This window comes from Argopecten irradians, chromosome 15 (assembly GCF_041381155.1).
Source record: "Argopecten irradians isolate NY chromosome 15, Ai_NY, whole genome shotgun sequence".
NCBI lineage: Eukaryota > Metazoa > Mollusca > Bivalvia > Pectinida > Pectinidae > Argopecten > Argopecten irradians.
Genome location: NC_091148.1, coordinates 2348220 through 2368113, shown reverse-complemented (window position 1 = coordinate 2368113; position 19894 = coordinate 2348220). Strand labels below are relative to the sequence as shown.

Here is a 19894-nt window from a genome sequence, read left to right as displayed (position 1 = left end):
TCTTTTATGTGTAGTTGAAATTCGTAATAAAAACAGAAAATGCAGAAATTGTTCCTCCTCTATCAAGGGTATATATGTGAAAGTACATTGTATGTCAAACTGCATGACTTATTCTATTTCATCTTGCACGGGATCCCCGCATGGACAGGCATACGTGTACAAATAATAAATTTTATTTGAAATATTTGTATTCCGTAAATTGGAATGGTTTTGACGCTTAGAATAGTGTGATCAAATTTTGCTATGTTTCCCTCACGGTGCTCTAATCTGAATGAAAGATTAAAATTCACCAATGTTATTGAATTGAATTTTATAACATGTCGATACTATGACAACATTTTAAGATATTTGTAATCAATATAAGTGATTAATAATCACATACCTGTACCTATATATACACTGTACATGTTTCCACAACAACAACAAAACAAAACAAAACTTTTACATGTAACAGTGTTTTCCAGTTGGCTTTGACTTGTTTAGTTTAATATCCTATAACAGCCAGGGTCATTAAAGGATGTGCCAGGTTTATTGGTGGAGGAAAGCCGGAGTACCCGGAGAAAAACCACCAACAAGCGGTCAGTACTTGGCAACTGCCCAACATGGGATTCAAACTCACGACCCAGAGATCAGGAGGACTTGTGGTAATGTGTCGAGACATTTTTTTACTCCGTTGACAAAAAAGGCATACTATGCTTACCTAACGTGATTGAATTTTGGTGCTCTGCACTCTTCATCTTCTTTTTCATCATAAATTATTTGATTAAGTCGTTAACACTCTAGAATAAGCTAGTCTACAGTGCCCCATCATACATTAGTTTATCAGATTTATCAATCTATTATCGACCCCCTACCCACAAAGTAAAATTAAGATATTTGCATATCTATCTTTCTTGGACGTTCTAGATGACTTAAATGTACATTGTATGTTATATTAATTACTTAACTAGATGTCATGACCAGCCTCACGGATCTGTGATGAGACAACACATGGACGTTCTAGATGACTTACATGTATGTTATTTACAGGACCAGCCTCACGGATCTGTGATAAGACAACAAAGAACCTGCTAGTGATGTTATCAAACGATTTACACACACAACAAACTTCACACTGTCACAGGTAAACTGATCCAGGCCTTATAGATACTATACACGGAGATATTCAGTATGACAATTTAATGAAGCAGTAACTAGACACAGACCAGTATACACTGGGCCTTACTTAGTTTACTTACCTCGCCACCTTTGCGCTTCCCCTCCATTCCTTGTATTGTTTACACGTGTTGCCTCCAATATATTTACAACAGATGTTTATTATCTGGCGAACAGCTGAGGTATTCTCTTGTCGTCCGTAAATAACCTCCAATTAAATTGCAGCATAAGTCCACTAACCAGATCGAGGCAGAAAAGTTTAGTTACCTCCCCTGACTAAGCGAGAACGACAGCCGTGGTTCACAGGGATCTGAGAGTTTCGGACCAACCTGAGTTCCCTTAACTTAGACCATTTTAGACATTTTAGTGGTCTAGGTAAAAAAATCGGTAAACATCATACTCTACGTTTTATATGTTTGAAACGTCTTAAAATGGACTTCGGGAACTCTGGTGGGTCCATAGGCCTAATATTAATTCTAGCTCTAATGTTGAAATTTATTCGTCAAGATTTTTTTTATCGCATAGTCAGAAATATACACGGTGGGTGAGAGCGGGCATGAAATGATATAAGACTCGTTCTGAGGAAAGGCTAGTGGGTATTCCACCCGAAAGGTCATAAAAACATTAATTTACATGTATTATAAACTGTTTAATAAATATAGGCTATTCCTTGTTTGTTTGTTGTTGTTTGTTTGTTGTTTTCTGTTGGTTTTTTTTTTGTAATTTTCTTTTTTTTTTTTGTAAAGTTTTTTCCCCAGTGTGTCATTTCATCAATACAATGAATAAGCATATGATATTTACACGCAATATCATAACTAAACATATACACATGTTATTTTAATTGTACTTTTTCACCAACATTTTCAACTAGAACACTGACACGTCAGAAAGGGCCCCGCTATGTGTCTGACGTGCTTAAGTGGAAAAGTAGTATTTTGACAACGAATTCTTCCGTGTTAGCTATATGTTGCTAATAAATAATTAATGTCAACATTAATTGGGAAACCGATGATGGTACATTATTATAATTCTTTGGAAAAAGTCTTCCAAGTATTTAACTTGAATCCTGATTCCAAGCTAACATTACATTAAGAGCATACAATTAACTCAAATAAATTTGACCTTGACCTTTGACTTAGTAACCTTGGCCCATGACCTTACCTTTGGACAGTCAACTCCTTGTTTAATTCTGAACAACTTTGCATCATAATGTTATAACAAAATGTTTATCAGTTAAGAGCAACAACATTGTGATTTTTTTAAATGTTAAAATCCAAGATGGCCGATTTTTTAATTTAATTTCAGCCTGAAAAATTACCAAGCAGATCTAGGATGGATGGGGAATCATCATGTAAAATATGGGGAAAATACTCCACTCCCTTCCATCATTAATGTGCAAAAGAAAAAAAACGGACAGACGGACGGACGGACAGACGGACAGACGGACGGACAACCTGATTACTATAGGGCACCCGCATCTCGATGCGGGGCCCTAATAATGTGTAATATGTTTCATTTACTCACTGTAACATTCTCTCACTCATTCACACTGGGTCTAAGAAAATAACAAAACAGAAAAAAAAACCATAGAAGACATATGTATATCTTAAATAAATTGAAAACATTTGGGAAAAAGAGAAACTGAGATTTTTTTATAAAGAAATATAAAAAAACCTCATGTAAATATTTATTATAAAACCATATATATAACTGTAAAGTAGTAGCAAATATTATTACTTCCTTTAATAGTTAATCTTATAATTACATATATATGTTGCCATGTCAGAGACTGGGCTCTACACGAGAGTTTTATCTAAATTTCATTACAAAGATTGTGTGTACACATTTGAATGGGGAAATGTTTATTTCTTCTATATATACACATTGCCCTTAAATGCTTAGTCAAGAATCTTGACTAATTTCTAATTTATCGCATTTTTTTTACATACAGCTAGGAATTTAGTTTTTTTTCTTGGACCTTGGATCTAATGATTTGTGTTGGCATCTGCAAAATAATTTGGTTGCCGACTTTAAAGGCTGGACTGTTAAAATCATTTAGATTTCCAAAAAAACATGTTTTTTTATTTAGTTAGTTTAAATGGAATAAATAATGCATCCAATAATATGCCAAATCTTTCAAGAAGGTTTTGAACTCGATATCACATTCCCAAAACAAATGAATAATAAATTCTCTTTCTGAGTTACACATGTTACAAAAAGAATGTACCTTTGAACAGAAAGGAGTTTGTAGTTAAAGTGAATAGTCGGGCAAAGAAAACCAGTCTAAACGCGTTCATTGGCCTTCCAAAAGTTCTCACATATTAATACGACGGTCAAGTTCTGCTTAGTTTCCCAGTTCTGACCATTAAAGTAAAGAAAAGTTGAAAGCATTGAAAGCGAGGCTGCGTGGGAATGTAACCACGGACATAGTGAGCCGGGAGGACGTTTTCGAATTTCTATACTTTAAATTAATTTCTTCGTACGCAGACAGATTTTGACGAGAGATTTTATTTTTCCATTTCATAAGAAGTTATACTGGATACATTCACACCATTTTTACCGACTTTAGCCATCCTTGCCCGACTGTTCACTTTAAGATATGTTGCGAGATTCTATATTGTAGATTTTAAATGGAAGAGTGCAAATGTTAAGAAGACACAACACGAACATACCACAGTCTCCCAAAACACGCATCTCGCACTACATACATGCAACACACCGCATACATGGGAGGCCGTCCTTACATGACCCTAGCTGTTAATAGGACGTTATACATGGGAGGCCGTCCTTACATGACCCTGGCTGTTAATAGGACGTTATACATGGGAGGCCGTCCTTACATGACCCTGGCTGTTAATAGGACGTTATACATGGGAGGCCGTCCTTACATGACCCTGGCTGTTAATAGGACGTTATACATGGGAGGCCGTCCTTACATGACCCTGGCTGTTAATAGGACGTTATACATGGGATGCCGTCCTTACATGACCCTGGCTGTTAATAGGACGTTATACATGGGAGGCCGTCCTTACATGACCCTGGCTGTTAATAGGACGTTATACATGGGAGGCCGTCCTTACATGACCCTGGCTGTTAATAGGACGTTATACACGGGAGGCCGTCCTTACATGACCCTGGCTGTTAATAGGACGTTATACATGGGAGGCCGTCCTTACATGACCCTGGCTGTTAATAGGACGTTATACATGGGAGGCCGTCCTTACATGACCCTAGCTGTTAATAGGACGTTAATTAATCAAACAAACAATCAAACCTTACATTACCCTGGCTCTGTTAATAGGACGTTATACATGGGAGGCCGTCCTTACATGACCCTGGCTGTTAATAGGACGTTATACATGGGAGGCCGTCCTTACATGACCCTGGCTGTTAATAGGACGTTATACATGGGAGGCCGTCCTTACATGACCCTGGCTGTTAATAGGACGTTATACATAATAAAAACAAACAATCAAACCTTACATTACCCTGGCTGTTAATAGGACGTTATACATGGGATGCCGTCCTTACATGACCCTAGCTGTTAATAGGACGTTATACATGGGAGGCCGTCCTTACATGACCCTGGCTGTTAATAGGACGTTATACATGGGAGGCCGTCCTTACATGACCCTGGCTGTTAATAGGACGTTATACATGGGAGGCCGTCCTTACATGACCCTGGCTGTTAATAGGACGTTATACATGGGAGGCCGTCCTTACATGACCCTGGCTGTTAATAGGACGTTATACATGGGAGGCCGTCCTTACATGACCCTGGCTGTTAATAGGACGTTATACATGGGAGGCCGTCCTTACATGACCCTGGCTGTTAATAGGACGTTATACATGGGAGGCCGGCCGTCCTTACATGACCCTGGCTGTTAATAGGACGTTATACATGGGAGGCCGTCCTTACATGACCCTGGCTGTTAATAGGACGTTATACATGGGAGGCCGTCCTTACATGACCCTGGCTGTTAATAGGACGTTATACATGGGAGGCCGTCCTTACATGACCCTGGCTGTTAATAGGACGTTATACATGGGAGGCCGTCCTTACATGACCCTAGCTGTTAATAGGACGTTAATTAATCAAACAAACAAACATAAATGTTAAACCAATCCTTCTCTTCTAATTCAAAGACATCAGTCCATTTTTCTTTAGAAGTGACGTTTATTTTTGCATTTAACAAATCATAAAAAGACGTTGAGTCTTTGGTATAATTAAAAAAATATTCCACTGTTGTTTGGTAGAATTAGCGGCATAAGGTTATATTGTCTGTCATTAAAAGTTTGTAAACATTAATTTCCTTGCAGCAGTAATCATTCCATTATATTTGAGAAAGTCAGTGTTTACATTATATTTTTGAACAAACACATTACATCTTTGAAGAAGTCACCAGTAACATAAATTCCTTTTCCACACTATTGAGAATATAAATATTTTTTATTATGCCAAACTGGTATAAGCAAGCTAGAGTGACTTCCCTTTCACCACCTCCATATTAGATAGATCATTTAAACTTAAGTACACCTGATGAATATCAGATTTTATATTTCATCGAGTGAGGTGGACACTTCGCACGAGTGAAAAATATCAAAGTTTCCACCTCGTGAAACATAACTGGTATTCATCAAGAAACAATGAATATTCTGTTTATTACATTTGTTTTCTTGCTTCCATTTACAGACAAGATGGCATGGTCGAAGTTGGCCACCATACATATGTATTTTTCGCTAACGAATTATTCTCAAACAAAAGCAGTACTAATTAGCAGTAGACAAATCTATGTTTGTCTTCGGTTAAAAAGGTTACTTACTTTACACTATTACCATCATTGTAAATTTTGAGCTTTCTATTATACTTAATTAAAACTGAGGAATTACGTCCCGAAAAAAGTCCATGACAGCACTATGACCGATATCAAACGCATCATCCAAAAGCAAAACAAGTTTTTTTCATATTTTTTTTTGTGTTTATTAGAAATACATTTATATGAGTAAACATCGATTTAATGTAAATGAAGGTTAATATCCATTTGCATAAGTAAATTGCTCGGGAAATTGTTTTTTAAGTTCTGTACATTAAAACGTTATTTTCTGTGTGTTTGTAAGTCTAGATCGTTCAATCTCGTTTTATAAAGCAAACTTCCATTTCATTCTAATTGTAACGTTCACGATACGTTGGGAAACAAACCTGTTTTTCCCGAAATGCATTGTTTTACTAATATTGTTTTACGTCAAATACCTCAACATAGATTCCAGTCGTGTGTTTTGTGCGAACATCCTCGATACTCCAGGGGTTACGATCACATACGATCTCTACACCCTTGGACTATCTCATAGTAAAACTGGAGGCAACAGAATAGAGCAGATAATTCAGCCCTTTGATGCACATCAAAAGAGCCGTATAACAGTACACTGAGGTTGACTGTGTGGCTTCGAAGTTGGGCGTCGCTCACTCTGTAGTCTTCAAAGGAAATCTTTGCAGGCCTGTGATTGGTCAGATATTTTCTTCTGAACTGCCTCCAGATTTACTATGAGATAGTCCAGGGCCACGTGGATATAACGTCAGTTATGGTAACCCCTAGAGTATCTTATATGTTTCTGTGTTTTTCTATGTTCCGTTTTCATTCTGATTTTAGTATGAACTGTCATTCCGCATTCCACATTTTAGTATGTACCGTGTTCCGTCAATTAGCATCTACGCATTGTCTGATATTTATTGTTACACGATGGTGTTCTAAATAAGAAATATAAAAATAATGTCTCTAATATGGTATACTACTACAGATATATTTTTCCCGTCTGTAAATGGAACCAAATTTCATTAAAAATGCCTGATTAATTTCTAGTAGATCCTAATTTGAAATACTTCTACCACAAAAGCTTGTTCTACACTGAAATCTGAACGGATGCAACCGCTGTGTGACCATAATTTATCAGGAAGATCTTGTCCGAATCCGGACAGATTTAAGGCTGTTTCCGTAATTCGTTTAATACGTCAACGGTCAATGCTTGTAATCACACGAATCAACCGTCTGATTCTAGCGTTCTTGCTACATGACTATCATGCAAGTTTTTTTGTGGAAATGAGAAAAGCCAAGAAAGTCTAAGGAGTGCTCAACATACAAGACAGTCACAGGCGAGGAGGAAACAGTATGATTACATAATGGAAGCCGACGAATTGGACAAAATAACCTTCTATCGAATCGTTGCTGATCAATGGAGATAACACGGACCACGCCATAGTAGAGGGAAGAACATACAAGGACGATGATGTTTGGCCGGAATATTTTGAAGGATTAGCAACGCCAGTTGAAGATGACAACTATGACAGCAAATTCAAATCTGAAGTGGAACTTGATAACCTATTACTCGACACTATTCATGACTCGGCATACGAGTAGATACCCGAACAGGAAGTTAAAAAGGCTATCCTTTCCCTGAAAATGGAAAAACTGCAGACCAGACAGATATCTCGGCGGAACACATAAAACATGGCGGAGTTTCAATAATCTTGTTGCTAACGCACCCCCTGAATTTTATTTTTCGCCATGCTTTTATTCCAAACAGTTTCAAAACCGGGAAAGTCGACCCATTGCACAAGAAGAATGGTAATCCTGAAAACGACCATAATGCCTATCGAAGGATAAGAATTTGCAGCATCATCGGAAAGGTTACAGAAAAGGTCAATCTGAAGCGATCCGAAGAACACATTCTGTCGGTGCAATCAAAATTACAGACTGGTTTCACGAAAGGTATATTAGCATCCTCTGGAGCCCTTATTGTTACTGAACTAATGGAAGAGACCAAGGATACAGGTGAACCATTGGTTCTCGCCTTTCTGAATGCGCGCAAAGCCTTCGATGTCGTCTGGCAAGATTCGCTTATTAGGAAGATTTATCAAACTGGACTGACGGGCCAGTCATGGTTGTTTATGAGAAGATGGTACTCTGACTTGACACCCCAGATTCACTGGAATAGAATGTTGTCTCGTCCTATCCGTGAAATCCAAGGTGTCCAACAGGGAGGATTATTGTCACCTACTGCCTTCAAAGCCTTCATAAATCCACTCCTACTATCGTTAGAAGAGCATAACATCGTTGTCAATCTTGGCACGATACAATGCGACAGTCCAACAACAGTGGATGACGTTCGTCTCGCATCTAGGAATCCACCAGAACTCCAAGAGATGCTAAACGTACAAGAATTCTACGCTAATAAGGAACGTTATCAAATCAACTAGGCGAAATCCCTTGTACATTATGTACTGGCCATCAATGCAAAATCACTAGATTTGGACTGCTCCATAAACAGCAAAAAGGTTCTTTCCTCGTCATCGGTGACACACTTGGGAATTACCTATGACAATTACTCGAAGTTCGGTACGGACAAAGTGGCCGATGAAAGAATAGTCAGCAAGACGCACGACATATGCATTGATAGGCTTATAATTCCATGGTCTTAACGGGCTCAACCCAACGGTATCGATGCACATGCTCGAATGCTATGTGATCCCAAGACTACTCTACGGACTGGATGTAGTGCGCCCGAGGAGTAAGGATATCCATAACATCTCCCAGTATCACAAGAGAACGCTGAAACGTACACAACATCTTCCCGGAAGAACGGCCGATACAGCAGTATATCTTCTATCAGGCCAGTTGCCTCTCGAGGCAATGCTTAACCAGAGAGTGTTGACCACTCTACGAGCAGCAATGGAAGATCCATCCTCAACACTCTGTCGGATAGGAGAACGACAACTAGCAATCAGGGATAGTAGCTCTCACGGTTGGTGGCTCCGATTTCTCGAAACTAAAGTTCAGACTTAAGTCAAAACTTAAGTTTTTTACCTTATATAACTTATATGAATATTTTTTACTTTTTTTTTACTTAAGTTTGTTTCGAGAAATCGAGGCCAGGACTTACAGCATTCTTCTTAGTTACAAGCTTGATACTGTGTGGAACGCCTGGAAAGTTCCCTCTAAAAAGAATCATGTGAAGGATGTTATGTCTCGATTTTGGGTGGATAGTCTGCTGGAAGAAGCTAATCAGAGATCGTCTTTGTGTTACCTGAAGGCCAACGTATTTTTGAAGTACAAGCTCAAGCCAGCCATACTTAAAATGGGAGAGTGCCGGCCATGATTCAGTCTGTGTCAACAAAGCGACGGTGAAGGCTAAGCTACTATGCTACTAACTAATATATGAAATCGCGTAAACCTGTCCACAGTGTAATGCCAATGTCGTGGACCGTCCTCACTTCCTTGTCAAATGTGCCACCTCGATGCATATTTGAGAGAGGTTTCTGGATGCTTATGTGACAGCACTGGACAGATCTATAGCCGACAAGAAAGTGCTTTCCTGTATGCTGGAATCCGACGACGTCATGACGCAACTCATCTTAGACTGAACAGTACTGAATATCATCCAAAAAGTTGCGTATCCTATGATTGAAGCTATAAGAAGAGGCCTTTGTTATGCGCTTCATCAATATCGTAGAGCTGCCTTATCAGAAACTGTATTATCCAGTGTTTAGACGAAGACCCTACACTCCTGGATTTTTTTATCTGAAAAGTCGAGGCCTGTTTGAAGTAGAAGTTTATTCAGTAGTGACGATTCCCAGGAGGATAATGGCGAGGTTCATGTGTCACAAACGGGGAATAATGCTGATTATCAACCAGAATCTCATGTTCAAAGAACAAAACATACCGGAGAACTAAAATCTGTGAATTTGTTTGTTTTGGACGGATTTTGGATGCCGAAGAAAATAGTATTAAATTACGATTTTTGCCAACCTCAGTTACTTGTGTGACATGTAAATGTACAACTGACAAACTGTATGGTGTGAAAAGAGTTAGACATAACAGGAAACATACATGTAGGAGGTTTCAGTGCAACAAAAATAAATGTAAAAAAAGGGGAAAAACCATGTCCCGCTGAGAAAGAATACCTGGTTTGACGGTGGAAATATTTCATTACGTAAGAGTATTTTGTTAATTTATTGTTTTGTCAACAAGTTTTCATTCGACGTTGCTGTTCAGGAAACATCAGTTTCTTCAGCATCAAAGTTAGACACGGACGGGGAGGCCATTTGTACGAAGAAACGGAAACTGGAAACGTTATGAGAAACGGTGTCAGACTATTACACTCATTGTAGGACAAAATGTATAGAAATAGATGAGGCCAAGTTTGGAAAAAGGAAATGCAATCGAGGGCGAATAGTTGAGTGGACGTGGGTACTTGGTGGTATTTGTAGAGAAACCAAGAAAGTTTTTCTGCAGGCTGTGGAGAAGAGATATAAAGCTACGCTTATAGCGATCATCAACAAGTTCGTGGAAAAGGGTTTGGTTATTGTCACTGACTGTTGGTCAGCTTACTTTTTGTACAACGCATTGTCGTACTTAGAATACATTTACATTACCGTAAACCATTCTGAAAACTTTGTGGATCCGGAATCTGGAGCATACACGAATAACAGATGGCGGTTCATTAAAAGACAACTACCAGCCACACACAGGAGGCAAAAACAACTTTAATCTTCACCTTGTTGAATATATGTGAAGGACACTGCGAGCAGGAAGTAATATATTTGAAAGTTTCCTGACAGATGCCTCCAAATACAGTTACAAAGCCTGAAAAAGGTGATTAAACCCTAAAGATATGTTAGTAGTTGAACAGGGGAGGGGGCGGAGGGTTAGAATCAAAACGTCGCCAAGTATGGAAAAAACTTATGAAACTTGTCCCTTTATATTCTTATATTTGAATAAGGCAACAATAATGTACAAAACATAACTTTAACATATTTTAGTGGGGTATGCAAAAGAAAGTCTTAAACAAACAAACAAACAAACAAACAAAGAAAAAACTGGTTGCATGTAATGTGCTTTACTTTGAACATACAACACATGACAATATGTTGCCGTCAATGTATGGAGGGCACGGCAGACTGCCACATTTACTGCGGACCCGGTAAAACAACTTGCCGTCTTCTTTCCTGATTCCATGAGGGAGAGCTTGCGGGTTTTCATCTAAACATACATACTGGCTGGCCGCGGCATGGCCCCTGTAGCCGGAGGCCAGGATACCATGGTATTCTCTATTCCAACCAGAAGGACAGGCGTTAGTTCCCGGGATCATGAGAACTGACGGACTGTAAGATCTACATACTGCACAGGGCACGTCATCGGAGACTCTTGTTGAACCAAAGAAGTTACTTTCGTATTCAGATCCAAATATGTAAGCATCGTAATCATGGTAGTCCGTGTACTCGTACACTGGGTGTCTTGGCATACACACGTACTCGGCCGCAGCACCCTGGTCCGTGTAGTGGGAACCGCCAGCGTAGCCTGCACAAAAGTCAAATTCATGCTATTTCTTTTTTCATTATATAAATGGATAGAGAAAACGTATTTACAATATTATACACAATCATAAGTAGTTTAAAGGTATATAACAATTGTTTACATTAATAACATGAGCTAAGGAGGACTAATAATGATGTTAATTATCCTAATAAACTTAAATAATTTCTTCAGTGTGTTTATGTAAGTAGAGTTCATTGGTTCATTAAACTTTTGGTCGTAGCCAAAAATATCGATCAATATACATAGTTCTTTGGGCGGATAAAGTACTACATTCTAATAAATAATGGAATTCAACGCCAATTTGCTGACTATGGCAATGTTGACATTTTCTTTCAGAGTATACCATATGATGTCATCGGCCTGTTTCAACAATATCAATTATGGTTGGTTGTTCGAAATTCGCACAATGTTATTCTATCATCTAAAATATCTAAATAATTTTCAAAATTAAGTGTAAAAATTCTATAAAATTACAATCTACAGGGGTTATTCACATGACTCGCCAAGTTTTGAAAGTACTGGTCATGTTATCTTACTTTGTGGACATTATCTAACCATAACGAATTATAATCAGTAAATTGTTGTCATTACGCATTTCCTGACCCCCATGATCTTTGTAGTCATTACTCATCATCAGACCCTCGTATAAATAGATGGCAAGGTCCCAAGGTATTCTGGGTCTGGTGACAGGGATACAATAGGTCGAATAAGACATTGAATATGGAGCCTGACGAATACCTACCTTCGTAAACCAGCTCAGACGTGTTGGACGGGCATCCATTCCTTCCCCATCTTGTATACATTCCACCTGAGCCTGTGGAAACAAACCACTGTTTAAAGGGTTGATAAACGAAACACTCTCGTTAATATTGTTACTAAGGGTTGATTAACAAAACACTCTCGTAAATAATGTTACTAAGGGATAATAAACGAAACACTCTCGTTAATGTTGTTACTAAGGGTTGATAAACGAAACACTCTCGTTAATGTTGTTACTAAGGGTTGATAAACGAAACACTCTCGTTAATGTTGTTACTAAGGGTTGATAAACGAAACACTCTCGTTAATGTTGTTACTTAGGGTTGATTAACAAAACACTCTCGTTAATGTTGTTACTAAGGGTTGATTAACAAAACACTCTCGTTAATGTTGTTACTAAGGGTTGATAAACGAAAACACTCTCGTTAATGTTGTTACTAAGGGTTGATTAACAAAACACTCTCGTTAATGTTGTTACTAAGGGTTGATTAACAAAACACTCTCGTTAATGTTGTTACTAAGGGTTGATTAACAAAACACTCTCGTTAATATTGTTACTAAGGGTTGATTAACAAAACACTATAGTTAATGTTATTACTTAGGGTTGATTAACAAAACACTCTCGTTAATGTTGTTACTAAGGGTTGATAAACGAAACACTCTCGTTAATGTTGTTACTAAGGGTTGATTAACAAAACACTCTCGTTAATGTTGTTACTAAGGGTTGATAAACGAAACACTCTCGTTAATGTTGTTACTAAGGGTTGATAAACGAAACACTCTCGTTAATGTTGTTACTAAGGGTTGATAAACGAAACACTCTCGTTAATGTTGTTACTAAGGGTTGATAAACGAAACACTCTCGTTAATGTTGTTACTAAGGGTTGATAAACGAAACACTCTCGTTAATGTTGTTACTAAGGGTTGATAAACGAAACACTCTCGTTAATGTTGTTACTAAGGGTTGATAAAAAACACTCTCGTTAATGTTGTTACTAAGGGTTGATAAACAAAACACTCTCGTTAATGTTGTTACTAAGGGTTGATTAAACAAAACACTCTCGTTAATGTTGTTACTAAGGGTTGATTAACGAAAACACTCTCGTTAATGTTGTTACTAAGGGTTGATAAACAAAACACTCTCGTTAATGTTGTTACTAAGGGTTGATAAACGAAACACTCTCGTTAATGTTGTTACTAAGGGTTGATAAACGAAACACTCTCGTTAATATTGTTACTAAGGGTTGATAAACAAAACACTCTCGTTAATGTTGTTACTAAGGGTTGATAAACGAAACACTCTCGTTAATGTTGTTACTAAGGGTTGATAAACGAAACACTCTCGTTAATGTTGTTACTAAGGGTTGATTAACAAAACACTCTCGTTAATGTTGTTACTAAGGGTTGATAAACAAAACACTCTCGTTAATGTTGTTACTAAGGGTTGATAAACAAAACACTCTCGTTAATGTTGTTACTAAGGGTTTGATTAACGAAAACACTCTCGTTAATGTTGTTACTAAGGGTTGATTAACAAAACACTCTCGTTAATGTTGTTACTAAGGGTTGATAAACGAAACACTCTCGTTAATGTTGTTACTAAGGGTTGATTAACAAAACACTCTCGTTAATGTTGTTACTAAGGGTTGATTAACAAAACACTCTCGTTAATGTTGTTACTAAGGGTTGATTAACAAAACACTCTCGTTAATGTTGTTACTAAGGGTTGATAAACGAAACACTCTCGTTAATGTTGTTACTAAGGGTTGATTAACAAAACACTCTCGTTAATGTTGTTACTAAGGGTTGATTAAACGAAACACTCTCGTTAATGTTGTTACTAAGGGTTGATTAACAAAACACTCTCGTTAATGTTGTTACTAAGGGTTGATTAACAAAACACTCTCGTTAATGTTGTTACTAAGGGTTGATTAACAAAACACTCTCGTTAATGTTGTTACTAAGGGTTGATTAACAAAACACTCTCGTTAATGTTGTTACTAAGGGTTGATTAACAAAACACTCTCGTTAATGTTGTTACTAAGGGTTGATTAAACACTCTCGTTAATGTTGTTACTAAGGTTGATAACAAACACTCTCGTTAATGTTGTTACTAAGGGTTGATTAACAAAACACTCTCGTTAATGTTGTTACTAAGGGTTGATTAACAAAACACTCTCGTTAATGTTGTTACTAAGGGTTGATTAACAAAACACTCTCGTTAATGTTGTTACTAAGGGTTGATTAACAAAACACTCTGGTTAATGTTGTTACTAAGGGTTGACAAACAAAACACTCTCGTTAATGTTGTTACTAAGGGTTGATAAAACAAAACACTTTTGTTAATGTTGTTACTAAGGGTTGATAAACGAAACACTCTCGTTAATGTTGTTACTAAGGGTTGATAAACGAAACACTCTCGTTAATGTTGTTACTAAGGGTTGATTAACGAAACACTCTCGTTAATGTTGTTACTAAGGGTTGATAAACAAAACACTCTCGTTAATGTTGTTACTAAGGGTTGATAAACGAAACACTCTCGTTAATGTTGTTACTAAGGGTTGATAAACAAAACACTCTCGTTAATTTGTTACTAAGGGTTGATTAACAAAACACTCTCGTTAATTTGTTACTAAGGGTTGATAACAAACACTCTCGTTAATGTTGTTACTAAGGGTTGATAAACAAAACACTCTCGTTAATGTTGTTACTAAGGGTTGATAAACAAAACACTCTCGTTAATGTTGTTACTAAGGGTTGATTAACAAAACACTCTCGTTAATGTTGTTACTAAGGGTTGATAACAAAACACTCTCGTTAATGTTGTTACTAAGGGTTGATTAAACAAAACACTCTCGTTAATATTGTTACTTAGGGTTGATTAACAAAACACTCTCGTTAATGTTGTTACTTAGGGTTGATTAACAAAACACTCTCGTTAATATTGTTACTAAGGGTTGATTAACAAAACACTCTCGTTAATATTGTTACTAAGGGTTGATTAACAAAACACTCTCGTTAATATTGTTACTTAGGGTTGATTAACAAAACACTTCTCGTTAATATTGTTACTAAGGGTTGATTAACAAAACACTCTCGTTAATATTGTTACTTAGGGTTGATTAACAAAACACTCTCGTTAATATTGTTACTAAGGGTTGATTAACAAAACACTCTCGTTAATATTGTTACTAAGGGTTGATAAACGAAACACTCTCGTTAATATTGTTACTAAGGGTTGATTAACAAAACACTCTCGTTAATGTTGTTACTAAGGGTTGATAAACGAAACACTCTCGTTAATATTGTTACTAAGGGTTGATTAACAAAACACTCTCGTTAATGTTGTTACTTAGGGTTGATTAACAAAACACTCTCGTTAATGTTGTTACTAAGGGTTGATTAACAAAACACTCTCGTTAATATTGTTACTAAGGGTTGATTAACAAAACACTCTCGTTAATATTGTTACTAAGGGTTGATTAACAAAACACTCTCGTTAATATTGTTACTAAGGGTTGATAAACGAAACACTCTCGTTAATGTTGTTACTTAGGGTTGATTAACAAAACACTCTCGTTAATATTGTTACTAAGGGTTGATTAACAAAACACTCTCGTTAATATTGTTACTTAGGGTTGATTAACAAAACACTCTCGTTAATATTGTTACTTAGGGTTGATTAACAAAACACTCTCGTTAATATTGTTACTAAGGGTTGATAAACAAAACACTCTCGTTAATATTGTTACTAAGGGTTGATAAACGAAACACTCTCGTTAATGTTGTTACTAAGGGTTGATAAACGAAGCACTCTCGTTAATATTGTTACTTAGGGTTGATTAACAAAACACTCTCGTTAATATTGTTACTAATGGTTGATAAACGAAACACTCTCGTTAATGTTGTTACTAAGGGTTGATTAACAAAACACTCTGGTTAATGTTGTTACTAAGGGTTGATTAACAAAACACTCTCGTTAATGTTGTTACTAAGGGTTGATAAACGAAACACTCTCGTTAATGTTGTTACTAAGGGTTGATAAACGAAACACTCTCGTTAATGTTGTTACTAAGGGTTGATAAACGAAACACTCTCGTTAATATTGTTACTAAGGGTTGATAAACAAAACACTCTCGTTAATGTTAATGTTGTTACTAAGGGTTGATAAACAAAACACTCTCGTTAATATTGTTACTAAGGGTTGATAAACGAAACACTCTCGTTAATGTTGTTACTAAGGGTTGATAAACGAAACACTCTCGTTAATATTGTTACTAAGGGTTGATTAACAAAACACTCTCGTTAATGTTGTTACTAAGGGTTGATAAACGAAACACTCTCGTTAATGTTGTTACTAAGGGTTGATAAACGAAACACTCTCGTTAATGTTGTTACTAAGGGTTGATAAACGAAACACTCTCGTTAATGTTGTTACTAAGGGTTGATGAACGAAACACTCTCGTTAATGTTGTTACTAAGGGTTGATAAACGAAACACTCTCGTTAATGTTGTTACTAAGGGTTGATAAACGAAAACACTCTCGTTAATGTTGTTACTAAGGGTTGATAAACGAAACACTCTCGTTTATATTGTTACTTAGGGTTGATCAACGAAATACTCTCGTTAATGTTGTTACTAAGGGTTGATAAACGAAACACTCTCGTTAATGTTGTTACTAAGGGTTGATAAACGAAACACTCTCGTTAATGTTGTTACTAAGGGTTGATAAACGAAACACTCTCGTTAATGTTGTTACTAGGGGTTGATAAACGAAACACTCTCGTTAATTTTGTTACTAAGGCAGTAAGGGTTGATAAACAATACACTCTCGTTAATTTTGTAACTAAGGGTTGATAAACTTTGTAAAGAGGTGTAGGATGATTTTGAAAGGAAAATTATCGCTCTTGCCAATGGTAGTAACCGTTCTTACATTTGTATGAAGATGTGTTAGAAATGTGTTTTTATTGCCGATAAATGTAGACGGGTTAGAAATTTTGAGTCTAAGAGCTTTCCACCCTTCTCGTACGTATGTAGTACTATGTAGAGTATGCTTTTTACAGTTTTTTTTATCTAGACCTCTAAAACGTTTAAAAATGGGCTTAGGGCATTCTGGTGGGTCCATATTATCTATAACTAATTCTCAAATCCCTGTGGTATAATAGGTGTACTTGCCCAGTGCAGTAGCTTTGCTGGTAAGTCTGGCAGCTGTAGCCTTGTAGGTGGCCAGTTGGGCCGTCAGTATAGTGACAGACGACAGCATGTCCTCAACCTTTGTCTCCAGCTGGTGGAGGTAATCGGGATCACAAGTTGCTGCCCGTTTGTGTTCTTCATTGCTGGCAGAAGCTGCATACGAAACGATAAAAATACACATTAATATGTCCAACTTCATAGTGGTTTGTGAAGAAGCCATATACGCGTAAGTGTCAAAAGATAAGAACGCTAATACTGACCTAGATTTATAGATGTCTCTTCCGTCTGTGACGTTTGTAACGTCGCTATCAAAATCCCGGTAAACGTTGGTTATCGCTGCTGAAATCGGTCTTCGACAAAATATTCCAGTTGAAATTAAGCTTTCCGAGTGTTTGTTTGACTTGCACCAATCTAAAGGTGGAGTAATGGGCAAATAGAACTTTATATTTTCTTGTATGAACTAAAATCCAAGAACCACAATGGTGGCTATGAACAATCACATCGAATACAAAACACGTTCCAAATTGAAAACACAATCGTTATAATTTGTTGCTGTGCACCTTTCGTTTCGTTACGGTGCCTGATCATGATTTTTACCATTTCGCCATTTTGGGGCGAAAATACAGCTCTAGAAAGACGAAAAATCAAGTAAAAAAGGCAATGGCATTGCCTAAAATTTAATATATACTCCAATTTAATTTTAAACTTAATTAAATCAAATTCCAGAAATGTACGAAATTCTAAGATACCATTTTATGTTATGGTCTAAAATGTCATTAATTATCCCATCATACCTTCAATTTATCCGTACTTTTAGAATGTAATAATAACACCGTATACTAAAATAACAGACTTAAATTTGAACCGAGTGTCTGTCAAAAATGGCTTCATTGAGGAAATTCTATTTCCGTAAGAGTAGTTCATTTGAGGCCATTCAGGGTAAATGGCGTGAAGAAATTAAAACAAATAACAATAATCGTATTTGCTAAACTAAAAAGGATGATAGCATTAGAGTAAGTCTCATTATGTTTTGGGAAAAAATATCGTTATAAAGTACAAACCTTTGCTCAGTGATAGAGCATATATCCTTTTTTCAAAAACCAACAGAAATCTCCTCGTATGCGAGGGCTTTCCCGACTAAGTTTCACACAGCTTGAAATATTGAATCCGCATGCGCAAGCAGAAAAAATGGAATTTCCCTTACAAACTTTGGAATAACCTACACATGTACATGACGGATTCCAAAATTAGCCTAAAAATCACCGAACACGAGTAAAAAAACCCACAAATGTTGGAACAGGAGTAAAGAACGATTCATACCCTGATAACTTCACGTACGACGATTTAGCAATCACTTTGAAAAGTTTCTCGATCTCTGGCAAACACTTCCATTTTCCCTCGACTTCACGCCAGATCGTCTTCACGTTTTCTGAACATTTACATAGAAATCGAACGCTTGTTTGTATAGTGTTTCCTGAAGAGGCCTTCCACTCGACAAAACATGTAAACAAATAAAAGTAAAAACAAACACGTCAAATCGAAGAACAGATAAGTACATCTGGATATTATAATTTGATAATTTAGAATAAATTGTATTTTAATGTATACTGAACATGCTAGATATCGACAGGTGTATACTGTTTATCTCCCCCTGGCGACGAACTCTTTTGTTGTTCGTCCGCTAGCTATAGGCATCATGGCCGCTACAGCTCAGCCAGCGTGCTCTGCTCTTTCGTCAAAAAATGTATAGCCTACGGCCGAGAGAATTTATACTTCTGTCGAAGAAGCTGGGCTCTTCTAAATCTGCGATTGCCCAAGTTAACAGGATGCAGGCAGAAGCGATTGTTGACATGCACACCATTAGCGAGGAAGAATCGGAATCTGAGGCGTTTACGCCCGTCAGTCCTCCCGCCACTCGCAGCACTACCATTACTCAGAGGTCAATACCTCGCCAGCCAAAGATTCACTGCAGTTGGCAGTCATACAGACAATAAACTTCAAGAGCTTATTTTGACGTCGTTATCATTGTGACATCGCAATTGTCGCGCCACCAATTACGGAAGACGGCTGTTCAAATGGCTGTTGCATCCATGACGATTACAAATGACTATTTCATTATAGATGTAAAATCAATTGTGATTTCATCATAAAATTGTAACCAAATGTAAACATAAGCATTGAACGTCTTTTAGTTGACATTCATAGCCAATATGAATGCAAACTGGACAAAGGAAAATTCAACATGAAGCTCTAGCGTGCTACATGGAATTTGCCTCTGTCCAGTTTGCACTCATATTGGCTATGAATGCCAACTGAAAGACGTTCAAAGCTTAAGTGGGCCACAATAATTATTTTTAACTTCAATAAACAAATAATGGATATAAGTTTGGGTATGAACTTTAATTATACAAAAACAC

The 19894-nt window shown here is 37.1% G+C and overlaps 2 protein-coding genes across 2 annotated transcripts in view; both read right to left on the bottom strand.

The window, feature by feature from the left end:
* The window catches only part of LOC138309256 (uncharacterized), a 36069-nt gene extending 34676 nt beyond the window's left edge, over positions 1 to 1393 (bottom strand). Inside the window, exon 1 of the mRNA XM_069250412.1 lies at positions 1239 to 1393. Within this exon, the coding sequence (XP_069106513.1) occupies positions 1239 to 1265 (27 nt within the window). The 5' untranslated portion in view covers positions 1266 to 1393. The remainder of the gene's footprint in view (positions 1 to 1238) is intronic.
* A 9633-nt stretch (positions 1394 to 11026) lies between these two features.
* On the bottom strand, positions 11027 to 17701 carry LOC138309283 (uncharacterized). The gene is made up of 3 exons (XM_069250458.1): positions 17460 to 17701; positions 12268 to 12339; positions 11027 to 11507 (listed from the first exon to the last, which is right to left on the bottom strand). Exons 1-3 carry the CDS (start codon positions 17695 to 17697, stop codon positions 11047 to 11049), a joined length of 771 nt encoding a protein of 256 aa, XP_069106559.1. The 5' UTR covers positions 17698 to 17701; the 3' UTR covers positions 11027 to 11046.
* Positions 17702 to 19894: the final 2193 nt, after the last annotated feature.

What these genes read in the sequence shown, in the direction of transcription:
- LOC138309283 (XM_069250458.1), bottom strand. Translation starts at nt 17,697, where the DNA reads ATGGCTTCTTCACAAACCACTATGAAGTTGGACATATTAATGTGTATT. An exon ending in CAGCAAAGCTACTGCACTGG is followed by an intron (nt 12,340 to 17,459) that starts GCAAGTACACCT and finishes TTGTTTCCACAG; the next exon opens with GCTCAGGTGGAATGTATACA. An exon ending in GTCTGAGCTGGTTTACGAAG is followed by an intron (nt 11,508 to 12,267) that starts GTAGGTATTCGT and finishes ACTTTTGTGCAG; the next exon opens with GCTACGCTGGCGGTTCCCAC.